General features: G+C 39.9%; 1 protein-coding gene and 1 non-coding gene across 5 annotated transcripts in view; one reads left to right on the forward strand and one right to left on the reverse strand.

Moving 5' to 3' along the window:
- The window catches only part of HPSE2 (heparanase 2 (inactive)), a 667,506-nt gene that overhangs the window by 500,296 nt on the left and 146,892 nt on the right, over positions 1-20,318 (forward strand). For all 4 annotated transcript variants that reach the window (XM_088019878.1, XM_028098764.1, XM_028098765.1 and 1 more), the window contains one exon: positions 2,437-2,530. In XM_088019878.1, the coding sequence (XP_087876004.1) occupies positions 2,437-2,530 (94 nt within the window). The remainder of the gene's footprint in view (positions 1-2,436; positions 2,531-20,318) is intronic.
- On the reverse strand, positions 6,025-6,131 carry LOC114205507 (U6 spliceosomal RNA). The gene has a single exon (XR_003608402.1). It is a non-coding gene; the product is annotated as a U6 spliceosomal RNA (small nuclear RNA).

The following is a 20,318-nucleotide window of genomic DNA, read 5'->3' on the forward strand; positions in this document are numbered from 1 at the left end:
GTTTTGATATACCTAGATTCCATGTAGCAAGCTATCTAATCAAAATTTTTTTTAAAAAATCAGAAATGCTAATAGTGAGGTACTAATAGGAAGAGGTTGGGGTGGTAAGTAATGGACATGCTCAGCACTGTGTGTTGCACATAATAAATGTTTATTGGATCTGAGTCTAGCATCTGTATCAGTAATGAAGTAAAAGGTCATGTCATTATTTTGTTTTGTTCCCTAATATAAGTAACCACCAAAATTTTCAAAATTATGTACCCTTTGATATACTAGTTCCACTTTTAAGGATTCTATACTCACACATAATTTAATCAGTCAGTAACCTGTTGTTTATGACCCTGTCTTTGTGAGCTGAAAATGAAATTAGAAGAGAACAGAGCTGTTGAATGCCTACTATGTGCCTAACACTTTAGGTTTACCTGCTTAATCGTCAGTTAATCCTGAGTAGATATATCACCTCTTTTAAGAATAAGAAAACTGGGGCACCTAGGTGGCTCAGTCGGTTGAGTGTCCAACTCCTGATTTCTGCTCAGGTCATGATCTCAAGGTTGTGAGATCAAGTCCTGCATCGGGCTCTATGCTCAACACAAAGTCTGCTGGAGATTCTCTCTCTCTCTCCTTCTGCCCCTCCCTCCACCTCTCTGTCTCTTTCTCTCAAATAAATAAATAAATAAATAAATAAATCTTAAACAACAACAACAACAAAAGAATAAGAAAAGGACCTCCATGGCTCAGTTGGTTAAGTGGCCGACTCTTGATTTCAGCTCAGGTCATAATCTCAGGGTTGTGAGATCATACCCCAAGTTGGCTCTGCGCTGGCCGTGGAGCCTGCTTGAGATTCTCTCTCTGCACCTCCTCACCCTGCCCACCTGTACTTTCTCTCTCTCTCTCAAAAGAAAAAAAGAAAAAAGAATAAGACAACTGAGGCGCACAGAGGCCAAGTATCTTGTCCAAGGTCATATAGGCAGTAAATAACTGATCTGGAATTTGAACTCAGATATCTTTGGGTCCAAAACCTATGTTGTTTTCCAACATATCAATGACTTAAACATTGGATTCTTTGGAAATGTCTGAGGTGATGAAGGAGGCCAAGGGGAGGCTGATTGGGTGGAACTCACGCACTTCAGCTACAGCAATTAAAAAAAAAACTTTTTTAGGGGCTCCTGGGTGGCTCAGTCAGTTGGACATCTGACTCGATTTCAGCTCAGGTCATGATCTCAGGGTTGTAAGATCAAGACCCACGTCGGGCTCCACACTCAGCACAGAGTCTGCTTGAGATTCTCTCCCTCTCCCTCTGCCCCTCATGCTGGTGTTTTCTTTCTCTCTCAACTAAATAAATAAATAAATAAAATCTTAAAAAAAATTTTTAACCATTCTACTACATCATGTATTAGTATGGGGATTTAATATTAAGAAGAATTTTCACACAGTTCTATAATACGTACTGATAGGTTGTTGTCTTATTAAAAATGAAAATAATCTATCATTAGCCATCAGCTGGGGAGACCTGAGTGGGTTGGAAAAGGCATCCAGGAGTCATAGGCATTTATTTTAATTCAATTGATTCAATTCAGAATTTTGTAAAGATGGGGGTGGGAGGTTTGAGATAATAAAAGTCCCCTAAACCTGGACTAGTCTCAGCTTAGTCTTCAGAGTAAGGATTCACAAAGAAGGGCCCCACAAAGCTGGACGGACCTGTTTTGGTCAAATGTTCACAACATTGTATCAGCACGACTTGATGTTATACTTAAACCACCTAACAAAACCCACACCACCACACCCAGTGAATGCTAAATTTGTTATTATTTTAGGAGAGTGCTCCTAGACTTAATCTATCTGATTTATTTATTTGTTTGTTCATTCATTCATCCATTCATTTATTCTGGAGGTGGTCGGAGAAGGTTGACTACAAGGTGAGTTGGAGATGAAACCTTTGAGACCCACTCACTACACTAAATCAGATTTTTGTGGTTGGGATTTGTTTCCTTATTGAAAGGTGTGGAAACCTATAAAAATGTTTGAATAGTCTTTCTAAACCTCTCACATACCTTTATTACTTTTAAGGTGGGGGCAGGGGTGGTATGGGATGGGTGTTAAATTGCTCTTCCTAGGGGGAAAAGAAAAGTAAGCTTTTTCCCATTACTTAATTTGTATTACAGATTCCTGTCAGCTCCTATAGAGCAAGCAATGCAGTTTCATGTGACAAAGGTTGAAAAAAAAATCACAATATAGGCCACAAATGGAGGTAGAAATGAAGAAGTTAAAAAGCATATTACTTGTTTGAAAAGCATCCAGGGTCAAAACTTTTTAAGATGTAAAAGCCCAGTGAACTCTGGGCTGTTTCCTCAAGCAACAGAGACCTCTGGCTAGAGAAGTGTATTTGTAGTCTCCTGCTCAAGATTTTACCTGATTCTTATTTTATTTTTATTACAGTTGCTACATTGATGGCCGGGTGGTCAAGGTGATGGACTTCCTGAAAACTCGCCTGTTAGACACACTCTCTGACCAGATTAGGAAAATTCAGAAAGTGAGTAAAAGTCTCCTGGGAAGGAGTGAGTTTGGGGGTAAGGCAAGGAAAAGGTCTCAGGGTCCCAGCTGGACGTCAGCACTGTGGGAACCAGGGTAGAAAAATAGTATAGTCTAGAGCTCTGTTTCACAGCTGATGATTGTTGTTTATTGTTTTTCAAATTGAGAACGGTTTTAACGTGCCATTTCTGGGTTTAAAAGCTTTTCTATTTTAATAATGACTATTTTGTAAGAGTTTGCTTCTAAATTGTGAGTTTCTTAAGGGAAGGATAGATTTACTTTGTTATTTTCTTTTTGCAAGGGTTTATTTAAGGCTAGTTTAGGGAGAGAATGATTATTCAGGGAAATTCTGGTCTGGGGCATCGGCCATGTTTATACTATTCTAAATAGTGTTAAATATCTGAGCCATATTAACACTATTCCTAGGTGTCTTAGAATCAGTCAAGTAACATCTTACTTTTGTAGAGATGTGGGGGCAACTATATTATATTAAGCAGTCGCATGTAGGTCCCATTAGCAAGATAGCTTTGGTCAACAGTTCTCAAACTTGAGTGCAATCTAAATCACAAATTGCTCATAAAGTTTGCAGTCTCACTCCTGATGTTCTGATTTAATGTGTCTGGAGTGGTAGATACCAGACATCTCTATTTTCTTTCTTCCTTTTTTTTTTTTTAAAGATTTATTATTTACTTAGTTAGTTGACAGAAAGAAAGAGAGAGAGGGAACGCAAGCAGGGGGAGTGGGAGAGAGAGAAGCAGGCTTCCTGCTGAGCAGAGAGCCCGATGCGGGGCTCCATCCCAGGACCCTGGGATCATGACCTGAGCCGAAGGCAGACGCTTGATGACTGAGCCACCCAGGCGCCCCTAGACATCTCTATTTTCAATAGTCATTTTGAAATACACTGGATTAGTTCATTCTGAATTGTGATCTTATATCTATAATTTCCATCTGCCTCTACAAAGTGAGATCACATCTTTTGTTGCCTAGCCAGGTCAATTTTCCAGGAAATGGGGTCCTTTTGAACACTCACCTATCTCTTGAGCAGATTAAACAAATCTTTGTAGAAAAATAGCAATGGGTAGACCCCCACTAATATGGGATGAATGAATAAATGATTGGACAAATGAATAAATGGATCATGTATAAAATTAGCTGTGAAAGAAAATCATATTTGGAGTATAATCATAAAAAACCACTCTTGATTGGTAAAGTAGTACCCTTTTTGGTATTCAAACCAATGTCCTGCTCAGATTACAAAAGCTTTTTGAGTTCCCATATTCTCGAAAGGTTTTAGCAGCTGGGAAGCCTCAGGACTTCTGGACTCCTGCATCCCAGTCTGATCCCTCTGGAGATCAGGTGCATTGGCCAGCATCCTTATCTGTTATCTGTCACTGCCTCCTACCAGGCAAAGCCTAGGCGAACTAAATAATTTGAAATATCTCTGTCAGTCTCTGTTTGACATTCATTTAGTTTTTAGTATTTAAATATTTAATATTTATTGAGCACTTAGCAAGTACAAAGCAAAGTGCCAGGTGCTGGGGATACAAAATGGAATAAGACATGGTCTCTGCCCTCAAGGAACTCACAGTTTTAAAATTTAACAGTTGATTTAAGCAGGTTAAAAAACGTTACTGAAGGCAGTTGAATATCAATCTATTGAACACTGCAAATTTCTAAGCACTTTATGCTAATCTGATATTAGGTATCATTCTCTAAAAGGAGGGGGGAAATTTCTTTCATTTGTTTATTCTTCCATCCAACAGATGTTTATTGAGTGCATACTAGGTTCCAGGCACTATGCTAAATGTTTGTATTACAACAGTGTACAAGATAGACAATCCCTATGTTTTTGGCTTTTCTGATATCAAATCTAATGACCTGATCAAAAGGCTGTCATTGGAAATAAAATGATTCAGTGGTATCATGGCACTGAGACTGCAGGTTCTAACTGTAATTATTTAAGTAGAACACATGGCACTGAGACTGCAGGTTCTAACATGTAATTATTTAAGTAGAACACGTAACTCTAGGTCAGAACTAAGACAAAGGTGTTGGGAGTTAGATTCTTCCCTTTCTCTGCACTACCTGTCTCCCTCCGCCTCTGGATACTTCTAAAGCACCGTAGAATGTTCAGAGATTGAAGTAAGTGGCTAAGCTCATCTTCTCCTTTGTCCACAAAGTCACAAGACTTGTTCACTCACAGGTCTGGCAGTTGATGCCAGCTGTCAGCTAGCACCTTTGTTGGGCTGGTAACTGGAATAGCTACGTATGAACTTTCTATGTAGCCTGGGTTTCCTATCAAGGTTCAAAAGTCAGATGCCCAAGAGCGAGAGTCAGGTGTAAGCCGTACCACCTTTTCTAACCTACCCTCAAAGTCATAGGGCTTCACTTCAACCATAGTCTATTCATTGAGACAGTCAGCAAGACCAGTGGAGATTCAAGGAGAGAGGAAATAAACTCCTTTTGATGGGAGAGTCGCAAGATTCTGGAAGAGCTTTAGGACCAGATGATTTTTGCAGTCATCTTTGGAAAATACTGTCTGCCACAGTTTCATCCTCCCTGTATCATTTAGTAGCCCTTCACTTCCCTGTCTAGTTGTCTTTTCCCAACTCTCTTTTACAAAGTTCTTGCCAGATTTTGCCTTAAATGGGTATTCGCTGGAGGTGTTGTTGGATCACAGATTCCCCAAGATTTGATTTATGGGGTAGGTTTTCCATTGGCTGCACAGCCTGGACACAGTTGCTAAGGCCTCTAGGATGAGAATCTCTCTCGCCACAACCCAGGATGTGCTAGGTACTGGTCTGCTCTGGGGAGATGGGGACTGGGAGACCAGAGAAGGGTCACCATGTTTTGCCAGTTAAAAAGTTGCTTTGGCTGTTCCTGAGGTCCTGTGTGGGTGGGGGTGGGGGGTCTGGAAATCAGAGTCCAAGGTGCACACTGGGACAGACTGGCCAAGCTTCTTTCCTGGAGCTTCCAAAACCAGTTTAGAGATGGGCCAAGTAAGATTTTAATATGTATATACCTAGAACCCTCTTCCAAAAGCTAAAAGTAGAATCTTTGTTTCTACTCTATTTTGAGAAGCTCACAGAAATTCTAATGATTCCCCTTAGGCCTACAGTGATGGAAAAGGGCAGATTTCTTACCAAAATCAATCCATGAAGGAGTGGTTAGATAAATCATGGTGAGACTGTGTTTGGATAAGAGATAGAATGAATACAGGATCTGAAGTTGGATGGCTTGGGTTGGGAGCTCAGGCTTAGCTGTGTAACCTTAGGTTATTCACTTAACCTTTCTAATTTGTTTCTTCATCTATAAAATGAGGGTGCTAAGAATACTATCATCTCTCCCTTTTAGGGAGATTAGGAAAGTCATATGAGGCCCTATTTTGTTAATTGCTATTGAATGCTAGTTCTTATTGCTAATATTATTGTTATTTCAGTTACTATAGTTTTTTTTTATTTCTTTCTCTTCTTTTTTTTTAATTTTTATTCCAGTAAAAATATGGAACACTTCACAAATTTGTGTGTCATCCTTTTGCAGGGGCCATGCTAATCTTCTTTGTATCATTCCAATTTTAGTGTATGTGCTGCCAAAGCGAGCACTATTATAGTTATTTTTAATAATAATTTGTATGACTGGAGAAGCTTCCTGCTACCTTTATCCTCAACTTGTTCTTTGCTTTTTTTCTCTTTCCTCTTTCTTTGAACCCTGGGGAATATGGTAGGTGATATTTTTGGCATCTGAAAGGCAGTGACTCAATTGCTAAAAACAGCTGTGGTTTTCAAATTTGGACTGCCACTTACAGAAGAATTCTGAATTTTCTGAGCGGTGGGCAAATTGTGGTATATGAAATTCTACATTATGTATTTGAAAGCCAAAAAAAGACAGTGTTTGGACAAGCCACTCCTTTGGATGATCTACACATTCTCTCCCTTCCTTTAGAATAAGGATAATCATCTGTACTTTGGGAGACAAGTCAGGGGAAAGAGTTGAGAATCTAACAATGTGAGCAAGAGTCAGATGGGAAAGTAGGAGATGTTTAGGATACAGTGCAGATGGTATAGTGTGTATACCTGGGCTGACTCCAAAACAATGACATAAGAACCAAGAAGAACCACTTTGGCTTAAGTCACTTGGACTCCATGATTTGTGTCTGCATCTCCTAGAGGAATCAGAGGAGGAAATAACACTTTTTGATATTATTTTCAGCAATTCAATAAGCACAAGAAGGAGTTGGGGAAATCCCAGTCATAACGGAAGTAGTTCCAAAAGTACTGTCCATATGATTGCATTTTGAATACTAAATAAACCGAACCATTGGCTTCCCTAATATTTGAAAAACTCCTTCCTTCCTTCTTTCTTCCTTTCTTTCCTTCACTTATCAACTGTTTATAACATTCTTAGTTTTTTCCAGAGGATAAAATGGTGAATAAGATTTGCATGGTGGCTATCCTCATAGAGCTCATGCTCTAGTGGAAAAACAGTTAATGAAGCAAACAATGACAATGAGATGCGATGACTCTTGTAGCAGGGATGTCTAGGGTGCTCTGTGAGTGCTCACATCCACTGCATGTGAGCCCATGGTGGGAAATATCTACTTCAGTGTGTAAAAGAAGGGAAAGCCGGGAAATCCTTCCAGAGGAAGTGACATTTAGGTTAACACCTAAAGGACAAACACCTTCTAATTTATTCAGGTCTGAGCATGTGAACAGAGGACTAGCAGTGTTAAATACATATGGTAGAGAGAATGGTTTGTGTGGTTCATATTATGACCATGATTGTTCTTTTGTTAATGTCATCATTGCTTACGATTGACTACAATATTTAATAAAGATGAACTCTTTTGAGGTCTCTTTACTTTTTCCAGTATATGTTAGTTACAGGATCAAGAAAATAGGTAAGGCAGAAGAATATTTAATCCTTTTGGAGTAATTAATAGATCAAAAAAGAAGCTTTTGTTTTCAACCAACCTTCTGGTTTACCCACTTCTTTGAGCCTCTTAGGACATGAAAGGGGAAAGGGATAAAAATAGCAGTGATTCTTGCCAATCATAGAATAACTAAAAGCACAACTAAAGGGAAAATGAGGACAATGATAATATTCACCTTCTCTTAATGAAGAAACTAGAAAATGAAAATGACATTACTAGGATAAGAACAGCCAGCAGTACCACCACAAAAACCAGTGTTTGATTCTTCCATTCACTGAGCAATGTTAAGTGTTCATTTCAGTGTGCCAGTGCCTATTTACCATAATGCCTATCATTTGGCAGGTGCTTAATAACTGTTAGCTGATGGGCAACAGGCAGGAAGGGGAAGGTAAATGAGCAGAGTAAAATAGTAGAAGTGTAAGAGAAGTAAAGTGGTGTCTTTGTCTCCTTCACATTTGGATCTGCTATCTCAGCTGTTCTCCTGCAGGAGAATCTAATCTGCTGTTAACTGTGTAGCAGTGTTGAATATATAGAAATTGGTTTAGGCAGCCATAAATGGGCTATGCCTACATGTAAGCACAGTAGGAAAGTGTCTTCTGGGTATATGTTTAGGGGTGAAGGAAGAAGGGTCTCTTTGTAGTTCAAAAATAACATTTCAGTCTCTTTGCTAATGCCAGATATTTCATTTGAAAAAAAAAATAACCTTTCACTCTGCATTAGGAGGAGGATACAAAATATACAGAACCCCAGAAGAGGTAAACCACACTGATTCAAAGTTACACTGATATCAGACAGAAGGTCCTTTCCCTAGAGCAGCTTTTGATGGAGGGGAGAAGAAACACAGGCCAAAGATGTACTCAGGAGAGGGAGAGTAGTCTAAATACAAACACCTTGGACAACATCCCCAAGCATTCTAATTTTTATGGAGACAGAAGCTCATACAATTTTTCTTTAAGAAAAAGAAAACAAAACAAATGTGCATGTTTTAGAAATATATCTGACCACATGAACACGGTTCTAGGGCCCTTCCCGGGACACCAGCAGAGGCCTGTGAGAGTAGGAAGCTGGAAGGTTGAGCTTCACGAGCTTCCCAGTAAATTGGCTTCTATGACACCACTTGGCTGTGTAACTGCAAATGGAACAGTATAACCCAAGAGATCTTCAGCTCTTCTCTTTCATATAGAAGACACAAATAATAAATAGGGGAATCTAGCTAAAAAGGCATGTTTACCACAAAAGAACTCCAAAGTTTTAGTTGTTGTCATCTTATGTACTGTATCTCCTTGATTCTTAAACACAAATACTTATAAAATGTACCATAAATTTAATAAGAGCTGGCGTGAGGCAGGCAGGATATGGGGTAAACAGCTGGCAGGTTTCTTTTGATATTGATTATGAAAGACATTCTGATTTCAAAGCCATTAAACTGTGGAAAATGCATCATTAACTTACAGAAATATAGTAACTCTATTACCTTTTAGGTTATAATGCCATTTATTGAGTACATCATATATTACTAATTCATTGAAGAAACCAGTCATTTGCTCAAGGCCACTAGTAGTAAAATGAGAATTCAAGGCCAGGCCCACTGAACTCCAGAGCTCACACTCTTACCCAGTACACTCTTCTGCATCTGCCATACTTGTCAGCCATTTATTTTATAGCCCATATTTATATTCCTAACGACCCAGGATTAGGAAGGCTTTTAAAGAATACTGAGTATTCTTGGTGAAAAAACATCAATTTGACCCCCTGATCAGTTCATATAATCTGGAGTGGGTGTCCTAGAAGTAAAAATTAAATGAAAGCTGTATGTTAGGTAATGTCTAACATTACCCCAGTATTAGATAGCGGAAGAGAACAAGGCTTTTCAGGGAGTGATTTGTACTCATTCGCTGGACTTCATTCTTACGTCTCATATGCACAGGCTTTTGGTCAATGCAGCGAGGGCCAGCTTGTGCAAGGCAGTGAAAATGTGAGGGTATGTGCTGCCCACGGACACTTGGAAGAATGGCCCTGGGAACAAATTGTGGTTTGGGGCAAAAAGCTTCTTCAGGAGGAAGAGACAACTTGGGGTGACCTTCCAATTTTCCACATGGAAGTGGGAGGATTATAGGGTTTGTCCTGAGTGAGAGGAAATTACTTCTGAGGCTGGTAAAGTCTATGACTTGTCAGTGGGGGGACTGTCCATTAAGCCTCGGGGTTGTTTCCTCAAGAAAAAGAACTGGGAAGGGAGGAAGAGTCATTCTTGTGCAAGCAGCTGCTGTCCAGTCTCTCCCTCTGCTAGCGCTTATCCTTGAACATAGTCTTTGCTTTGGGACTCTGTGAAATCTTCCTTATTTACTGGCATAAGCTAATACTTTCCTTGCCTTCCCTTGGACTTTATCTTTTTTGTGTATGCTCTTATTTTAATTTTATGTTTTGTTGCAATTACATACAGTTGCTTTTCTGTGGTTGGAGATCACAAGAACAGAATGCAATTTTAAATCCTGAAGATGTCACAGAAACAGAAGCCACAAATTAAAAATTGATCTGATACCAAAAGAAAATGGGTAAATATGGCACTCCGGAACCGGGAGATGATAAAAAGAAATTATACAGAAAAAAATTAATGAAACTGACAGGAAATACATCAGACAGAAGAAATAAATCAGGAAAAATGTGATGAGATATTGGAATGGCTGAGCTCAGAATAGCCCAGTTTGTCTAACCTAAGAAGGACATACTAAATATGGAGGCAGGTTAGTCACTCAGAAGCTTCTAGGTCTCTTCAAACGAGAAAATCTGATTAGAAAGTAGATAGAACCCTGCACTGGAACTGTGACGATTTGATGTTTGCTCTTATGGTTTTGAGATTTTAGTTATCTTCACTGAAATTCGGCCTTTTTATCAGTAAAATATTATGTCCCTTACTTATTAACCAATAAGTTATTTCATTATTGTATTATTTAACAAGTATTTAATAAGCAAAGTAACTATCAAGCAACAAGCCAGGTACTTAGATATTTCTATAAGGCATGTATAAAGGAAAAATCATGTGGCTTTCTCAAGCTGTTTGTAGTATAGTAGGGAAGACAGATAGGCAAACAGAAAATTACAATTCAGTTTAATAAGGTCAAGGTCAGAGATCGGTTTGAAGAACTTTGGAGCCCAGAGGAGAGATGAATTAATTTTCTAAAGGTTTGAGGAGTTTCACAGAGGAGGTAACATTTGAAACAAGCCAGAAAAAAAAAAAATCAGATAACATGGATGAGGTGTGGGTAGGGGAGGAGGCAATCAGTAAAAACCTAAAAGAAGGTCATGTGGTTGGAAAATGGTAGGTCCACTATGTGTGGTGGCCCACAGGTCTTGGGCGGGGGGAAGAGTCTGCTAAGGGGTCATTATGAAGGGTCTGAGATACCAAGTTAAATGAAGCCGCTAGCCTGTATCCTGAGGGCTGGTGGTTCTCATCTTCATCCTGCCACATCTAACATACTCCTGTGGACAAATCTGTAAAACAGACTAGGGGTTGTGTGTACTTACTGGTTCCTTAGCTTTTTTCTCAGGGAAACATTTCATAATTTTGGTGAATGAAAAGAATGTTATTGTGACATCTTAAAATCCATTCTTTTTATTTTTATTTTATTTTTTTAAGATTTTCTTTATTTATTCACGAGAGACAGAGAGAGAGGGAGGCAGAGGGAGAAGCAGGCTCCCCGCTGAGCAGAGAGCCCAACATGGGACTCCATCCCAGTACCCTGGGATCATGACCTGAGCCAAAGGTAGACGCTTAACTGACTGAGCCACCCAGGAGCCCCTATTCTTTTTATTTTTAAGTAAATCATTCTTTAGATCACTGCTTTCAATGTTATCATAGCAAATAGCCCAACTAACAACACAGACTTCTGTGAGCACATGATTGAGTGCTTCTGCCAGTAATGGGGAGCCAGTGAAGCTTCCAAAGCTGGGGAGGGACCTGGCAAGTTAACAAATGGCAGCATGGGGGATGAATTTGTGGATGAAGAGATTAGAGGTGGAAGATCAAGGAAGAAATGATAAGATCCAGGACTCAGGAAGGGGCAGAGAGGAAGGAGGGGACAAAATGGAATGATCGCCTCCTCTTCTAATATAGTAGGTATATTAGAGTCAAAAATACACAAGAGAAATGGACAGAAACACAAAACATTACTGAACTCTCACCTGGACCTCTAGTAAATACAATAAGAAACAAAGAGGCAGGGGCACCCCCAAGAAGAGTGCTATGCATTGAGGTTTAAGAAGCTTCCTGAAGCTATTTGCCTTCTCACCAGTGATTAGAGGACCAGTTCTGGTTACTCAGAGAGCTACTACTCTTCCCAAAGTCCGGGGGAAGGTTGATTTCCAAGTAGATGAGATGCTGGAATTAATGGACTCCAGGTTCTTTAGGAGGTTGGGCCTCCTGCCCGGGCTGATTAGCCCAGCTGGCCTGTCCACTATTCCTGTTTTATTGCTTCCTTTCTCATTAAGGAAGGTGTTGGGTTTGGATAACCATAAACAACATGTCTGCTGCTATAGGGCTACCATCTCTTGCACAGCCAGTGGCTGAAACCAGGCTCTCAGGAGTCTTTGTTAAAGACTTAGGTTGCAGTTTTGGAGAAACAGGAAAAGGAAGCCCAGGTTTGAAAATGTGCCACATAAATGGTTATTTTCCTATTTTTCTCTTTTTCCTTTCCTAAAAAATAATCAAAGTGGCAGGGAAAATAAAACTTAAAAAAAATAATAAAATCAGTCTTGTTTTTCCTCATTCTCTCTTCTCTCTCACCCCTGCTCTCTCAACATAGCCACATGGAGATGCGAGGGAAGGGAGTTGGAGGCCTCCCTTCACATCAGTCTGCCCCCAGCGGGCCCAAGAAGTCTGAGCAGCCCCTGGCCACTTGCTGAGCTGTTCTGTGGGTGCCTCACACCTCCCATGTCCACTTGAGCCCAAGGGCTGAAGTCTTATGGGACAACAGAACCCTTGAAAGGGAACTGGCCACCCAGCCCCTCTCTACCCTCATTCTAGTAATCTCAACACTTGTACTTATTCCCCATCCCCAGGCAGCATGTTCCTTAAAATGACCTTCATTGGCACATCATTTCTCACCAGGAACTGTACCCTTGTTCTTTCCAGTCCTGCAATTTTCTCTCTTCCAGCACAGGGAGAATCATATTTACTCAGAAAACCACAGTGTTGAACTCTAGCCCTCACTTGCTTGGAGTTTCACTTTCTAAGGGAATTTTGCAGCTGGTTCCATCTGCTTTTCCTGATTTTTTTTCTCTCCTCTTCTACCATGTTAATTTCTTCCCCAGTCCTAACCAGCCCTGAGCCTCAGTTCCTCCCTCACGTGTCACCATGATGGTCTTCTCTGCTCACGATAGACACACAATTCATCAAACCTCTCACCATGTTCCCAACAGCAAATGCTCAGAAATTCCTTGTTGATTTGTACCAACTACTTCCAGAGCCTTTAGTATTAATACTTTCTAGGAATCTTTCCCCTGCAGAACATCTCATAAAGCTGGTTTAGGTTGTACATAAAAGTCCTACCTCACTCTGTGTTTTTTGTTCACATGGCTTCTCTAGAAAAGGACAGGAAGTACTCCTGTGCTGAGAGTGGATAAATTAACTACTCGGAATGCTAATTATGTTAATGTGAATTATCCATGTGCCTTTTAAATTTTAAGCAGACCTTTCCCTGCTAGTTAGCATACATCTGGGCTATTACCTACCTCCACAAATATGTGCAAAAGAAAGGCAACCAACTCTAATGTTAGATTGATCCAAACCCAACTCATGTGCTTTAGACAAGGAGAGTGGTCTAGGTTAACATTCGGTTGACTTTAAGAACTTAACCAGTAAGCCAGATACCTTTCCAAATGCTTTACAAATATTCGGTCATTTAAATATCATAACATGCTCTGAGATGGTTATGATTACTATTCTGATTTTACAACTAAGGAAAGTAAAGCACAGAGAGGTCACACGGTAAGTAAACCATAGAATCAGGATTCAGACATAGGCAGTCTGAGGGCAAAGTCCATGCCCCTAACCACTCTTCAATGCTACCTCCCCAGTAACACCAACTTATAAATTGTTTACTTACAAATCCCCCTGCAAGTCAGAAGAGAGTTCAGATGAACTTCTATTTATGCAGTGTCTGTGTCTCTGCAGAATCTTACTTATGTACACAGTATTTTACAAATCCAACCATTTTCTGGAATCAAGTCCTCATTTAAAAGAGCTAGAAAAAACCTCAATGAGATGCCACTTCACACCAGTCAGAATGGCTAAAATTAACAAGTCAGGAAACAGATGTTGGCAAGGATGCAGAGAAAGGGGAACCCTCCTACACTGTTGGTGGGAATGCAAGCTGGTGCAGCCACTCTGGAAAACAGTATGGAGGTTCTTCAAAAAGTTGAAAATAGAGCTACCCTATGACCCAGCAATAGCACTACTGGGTATTTACCCCAAAGACACAAATGTAGTGATCTGAAGGGGTACGTGCACCCAAATGTTTATAGCAGCAATGTCCACAATAGCCAAACTGTGGAAAGAGCCAAGATGTCCATCAACAGATGAATGGATAAAGAAGTTGTGGTGTATATATACAATGGAATACTATGCAGCCATCAAAAAAATGAAATCTTGCCATTTGCAGCGACATGGATGGAACTAGAGGGTATTATGCTAAGCAAAATAAGTCAATCAGAGAAAGACAAGTATCATATGATCTCACTGATATGAGGAATTCTTAATCTCAGGAAACAAACTGAGTTTTGCTGGAGTGGTGGGGGGTGGGAGGGATGGGGTGGCTGGGTGATAGACATTGGGGAGGGTATGTGCTATGGTGAGCGCTGTGAATTGTGTAAGACTGTTGAATCACAGACCTGTACCTCTGAAACAAATAATACATTATATGTTAAAAAAAAAAAAAGGAAGAACATAGTAGGAAGGGAAAAATGAAGGGGGTGAAATCGGAGGGAGAGATGAACCATGAGAGACTATGGACTCTGAGAAAGAAACTGAGGGTTTTAGAGGGGAGTGGGGATGGGGGGATAGGTTAGCCTGGTGATGGCTATTAAGGAGGGCACGTATTGAATGGAGCACTGGGTGTTATACGCAAACAATGAATCATGGAATGCTACATCAAAAACTAATGATGTAATGTATGGTGACTAACATAACATAATAAAATAAAGCTAAAAAAATAAATAAAAGACCTTAGAGACAAAAAAAATTGAACTCCTTTTGGAATATAAGAATCTTGTACAAATTAATGCCACCTTGTAACTAAATACTTATGACAAATGTCCTCACAGGATAGGTGATAGGAACATGATTGTCTCCTTATCTTCAATATCAGAACATTATAATAAGCTCAATACATCATAAAATCCTTCTGGTCTCCAGATCTCACTGGATGGTGATTTGCCTTTACCACTTCTGGGGTTGTTGGATTCCATATATGAATTACCTGGTAAGCAAGGCATACTTCCCTTTCCTTCTCTGAAATTTCTATCTTTCACAATTCAAGGGGACAGACCCCAGGCCTCATATCCTGAGCTTTAGCAAATAGACATGTGTTGGTCTTATCTAGATCTTTAGTCCCATTGTAGGTTTTCATGGCATGCTTTTATTTTTTCTGATCTCCAAGGTTGTTCTTTGTATTCAGGGTACTGCTTCCAATTCCTTGATCAGTTTAGTTGCCCTGTCTTAGGTCATATAACTTCTTCAAAGAGTGACAGTTTCCCATGAGCTTGTGCATGGGCAGGTTTGAAATCAGATTGACTTCTTTGTGTGACTAGAGCACTGCAGCCTCCAGTTAAGCACTGACTGTGCCAGGCACTCTGCTAGGAAGTAAATACAAGTGATATCATGATATAGGATACCTGCCTTCACAGGGAGGGACCTTTAGTAAATACAATAAGGAATAAGAGCTAACAGTTCAGCATTTCTAAGAAGTAGTCCACAGACTCCTGGACTCCTTTGTTGGATCATAAATGATACTTCAGAATCCCACCACCAAACTGTAACTATAAACTATTACGCTATTTAGCATTAGTTCATTTGAATTCATGCATCACCTTAGATGGACCCACATAAATATTCATCTGCTAGGTCTATGCCACTTCCTATAACTCTCAGGATCTTCCTGTGATTGGCCTAATATTATTTATCCTTTGATCAGTAGTCAGGATCCTCGACACAACTTTGTCAAGTATTATTCCAGCACATGGATGAGGAAACTGAAGCTCACAGTGGCCACAGAAATAACAGAACGTGTCTGTCGCTTCACAGTTTTCATTATATATGTATATATGATCATCACAGCTACCGTGATCTTGGCATAAATTACTTCATATCACTTTCTTGTTTAAATCCCTCCAGTAGCTCTCCATCACACTCAGAATAAGAAACATCCATCCTTTCTTCTCTGACCTTTTTTTCCTATTTTGTTTTGTTTTGTTTTATTTTATTTTCGTCATGATAAGTGTACTCCTTAATCCCATCCCCTATTCCCCGAAGCCCCGCTCACCTCCCCCCTGGTGACATTCCATTTATTCTCTATAGTTAAGAGTCTGTTTCTTAGTTTGTCTCTCTCTCTCTTTTTTCCCCTTTGCTCATTTGTTTTGTTTCTTAAATGCCACATAGTCCACATTCCCTTACTCACTATACTCCAGATGGTCTTCTCTGGTTCTACAAACAACAGTCCTGTATCCATTTCGTGTCCTTTTCCTCTGCTGCTCCTACAGATCCATCAAGGGGCTGGTTCCCTCTTCACTCAGGTCTAGGCTCAGATACCACCTTTCAGCAGGGTGGCCTGAGCACTATCTAAAGTACCCACCCCCACCCCTCCTGCCAGGTCACTCTTTATCAGATTATTCTGTTTCATTTTCTTCCTAGCTCTTATTATTTCTAAATTTCTTTTCTTGGTTTACTTTTTTTTTTCTTCAAATAATTTTTTATTGTTATGTTAATCACCATACATGACATCATTAGTTTTTGATGTAGTGTTCCATGATTCATTGTTTGTGCAAAACACCCAGTGCTCCACGCAGAATGTGCCTTCATCAATACCCATCACCAGGCTAACCCATCCTCCCACCACCTTCCCCTCTAGAACCTTCAGTTTGTTTTTCAGAGTCCATCGTCTCTCATGGTTCGTCTCCCCCTCTCACTTACTCCCCTTCATTCTTCCCCTCCTGCTATCTTCTTCTTCTTTTTTTTTTCTTAACATATATTGCATTATTTGTTTCAGAAGTACAGATCTGTGATTCAACAGTCATACACAATTCACAGCGCTCACCATAGCACATACCCTCCCCAATGTCTATCACCCAGCCACCCCATCCCTCCCACACCCCCACCACTCCAGCAAACCTCAGTTTGTTTCCTGAGATTAAGAATTCCTCATATCAGTGAGGTCATATGATACTTGTCTTTCTCTGATTGACTTATTTCACTCAGCATAACACCCTCCACTTCCATCCACGTCGTTGCAAATGGCAAGATCTCATTCCTTTTGATGGCTGCATAATATTCCATTGTGTATATATACCACCTCTTCTTTATCCATTCATCTGGTGATGGACATCTTGGTTCTTTCCACGGTTTCGCTACTGTGGACATTGCTGCTATAAACATTGGGGTTCACGTACCCCTTCGGATCCCTACATTTGTATCTTTGTGGTAAATACCCAATAGTCCAATTGCTGGATCGGATGGCAGCTCTATTTTCAAATATTTGAGGAACCTCCATACTGTTTTCCAGAGGGGTTGCACCAGCTTGCATTCCCACCAACAGTATAGGAGGGTTCCCATTTCTCCACATCCCCGCCTACATCTGTCGTTTCCTGACTTGTTAATTTTAGCCATTCTGACTGGTGTGAGGTGGATCTCATTGAGGTTTTGATTTGGATTTCCCTGATGCCGAGCGATGTTGAGCACTTTTTCATGTGTCTGTTGGCCATTTGGATGTCTTCTTTGGAAAAACGTCTGTTCATGTCTTCTGCCCGTTTCTTGATTGGATTATTTGTTCTTTGGGTGTTGAGTTTGATAAGTTCTTTATAGATTTTGGATACTAGCCCTTTATCTGATATGTCATTTGCAAATTTCTCCCATTCTGTCAGTTCTCTTTTGGTTTTCTGGACTGTTCCTTTTCCTGTGCAAAAGCTTTTTATCTTGATGAAATCCCAGTAGTTCATTTTTGCCCTTACTTCCCTTGCTGTGGCGATGTTTCTAGGAAGAAGTTGCTGTGGCTAAGGTCGAAGAGGTTGCTGCCTGTGTTCTCCTTTAGGATTTTGATGGACTCCTGTCTCACGTTTAGGTCTTTCAACCATTTGGAGTCTATTTTTGTGTGTGGTGTAAGGAAATGGTCCAGTTTCATTCTTCTGCATGTGGCTGTCCAATTTTCCCGACACCATTTGTTGAAGAGACTGTCTTTTTGCCATTGGACATTCTTTCCTGCTTTGTCAAAGATGAGTTGACCATAGAGTTGAGGGTCCATTTCTGGTCTCTCTATTCTGTTCCATTGATCTACATGTCTGTTTTTGTGCCAGTCCCATACTGTCTTGATGATGACAGCTTTGTAATAGAGCTTGAAGTCCGGAATTGTAATGCCACCAGCTTTGCTTTTCTTTTTCAACCTTCCTCTGGCTATTTGGGGTCTTTTCTGGTTCCATACAAATTTTAGGATTATTTGTTCCATTTCTTTGAAAAAAGTGGATGGTATTTTGATGGGGATTGCATTGAATGTGTAGATTGCTCTAGGTAGCACTGACATCTTCACAATGTTTGTTCTTCCAATCCATGAGCATGGAACGTTTTTCTATTTCTTTGTGTCTTCTTCAGTTTCTTTCATGAGTATTTTATAGTTTTGAGTACAGATCCTTTGCCTCTTTGGTTAAATTTATTCCTAGGTATCTTATGGTTTTGGATGCAATTGTAAATGGGATGGACTCCTTGATTTGTCTCTGTTCTGTCTTGTTGTTGGTGTATAGGAATGCCACTGATTTCTGTGCATTGATTTTATATCCTGCTACTTTACTGAATTCCTGTATGAGTTCTAGCAGTTTTGGGGTGGAGTCTTTTGGATTTTCCACATACAGTATCATATCATCTGCAAAGAGTGAGAGTTTGACTTCCTCCTTGCCGATTTGGATGCCTTTGATTTCTTTTTGTTGTCTGATTGCTGTGGCTAGGACTTCTAATACTATGTTGAATAGCAGTGGTGAGAGTGGACATCCCTGCCGCATTCCTGACCTTAGGGGAAAAGCTCTCAGCCTTTCCCCATTGAGAATGATATTCACTGTAGGTTTTTCATAGATGCCTTTTAAGATATTGAGGTATGTGCCCTCTATCCCTATACTCTGAAGAGTTTTGATCAAGAAAGGATGCTGTACTTTGTCAAATGCTTTTTCTGCATCTATTGAGAGGATCATATGATTTTTGTTCTTTCTTTTGTTAATGTATTGTATCACGTTGATTGATTTGCGGATATTGAACCAACCTTGCAGCACAGGGATAAATCCCACTTGGTCATGGTGAATAATCCTTTTAATGTACTGTTGGATTCTAATGGCTAGTATTTTGGTGAGAATTTTTGCATCCATGTTCATCAAGGATATTGGTCTGTAATTCTCCTTTTGGATGGGGTCTTTGTCTGGTTTTGGGATCAAGGTAATGGTGGCCTCATAAAATGAGTGTGGAAGTTTTCCTTCCATTTCTGTTTTTTGGAACAGTTTCAGGAGAAAAGGTATTAATTCTTCTAGAAATGTTTGGTAGAATTCCCCTGGGAAGCCACCTGGCCCTGGGCTTTTGTTTGTTGGGAGACTTTTGATGACTGATTCAATTTCCTTAGTGGTTATAGGTCTGTTCAGATTTTCTATTTCTTCCTGGTTCAATTTTGGTAGTTGATACATCTCTAGGAATGCACCCATTTCTTCCAGGTTATCTAATTTGCTGGCACAGAGTTGCTCATTATATGTTCTTATAATTGTTTGTATTTCTTTGGTGTTGGTTGTGATCTCTCCTCTTTCATTCATGGTGTTGTTGATTTGGGTCATTTCTCTTTTCTTTTTGAGAAGTCTGGCCAGGGGTTTATCAATCTTGTTAATTCTTTCAAAGAACCAGCTCTGAGTTTCGTGGATCTGTTCTACTGTTCTGTTGGTTTCTATTTCATTGATTTCTGCCCCGACCTTTATGATTTCTCTTCTCCTGCTGGGTTTAGGCTTTATTTGCTGTTTTTTCTCTAGCTCCTTTAGGTGTAGGGTTAGGTTGTGTATTTGAGACCTTTCTTGTTTCTTGAGAAAAGCTTGTATTGCTATATACTTTCCTCTCAGGACTGCCTTTGCTGTATCCCAAAGATTTTGAACAGTTGTGTTTTCATTTTCATTGGTTTCCATGAATTTTTAAAATTCTTCTTTAATTTCCTGGTTGACCCATTCATTCTTTAGTAGGATGCTCTTTAGCCTCCATGTATTTGAGTTCTTTCCGACGTTCCTCTTGTGATTGAGTTCTAGTTTCAAAGCATTGTGGTCTGAAAATATGCAGGGAATGATCCCAATCTTTTGGTACCAGTTGAGATGTGATTTGTGACCTAGGATGTGATCTATTCTGGAGAATGTTCCATGGGCACTAGAGAAGAATGTGTATTCTTTTGCTTTGGGATGGAATGTTCTGAATATGTCTGTGAAGTCCATTTGGTCCAGTGTTTCATTTAAAGTCTTTATTTCCTTGTTGATCTTTTGCTTTGATGATCTGTCCATTTCAGTCAGGGGGGTGTTAATGTCCTATTATTGTAATGTTGTCAATGTGTTTCTTTGCTTTTGTTATTAATTGCCTTATATAATTGGCTGTTCC

Source organism: Eumetopias jubatus, unplaced genomic scaffold (genome assembly GCF_037043125.1).
Source record: "Eumetopias jubatus isolate StellerSeaLion01/CBP00866 unplaced genomic scaffold, mEumJub1_p1.0 scaffold_17, whole genome shotgun sequence".
NCBI lineage: Eukaryota > Metazoa > Chordata > Mammalia > Carnivora > Otariidae > Eumetopias > Eumetopias jubatus.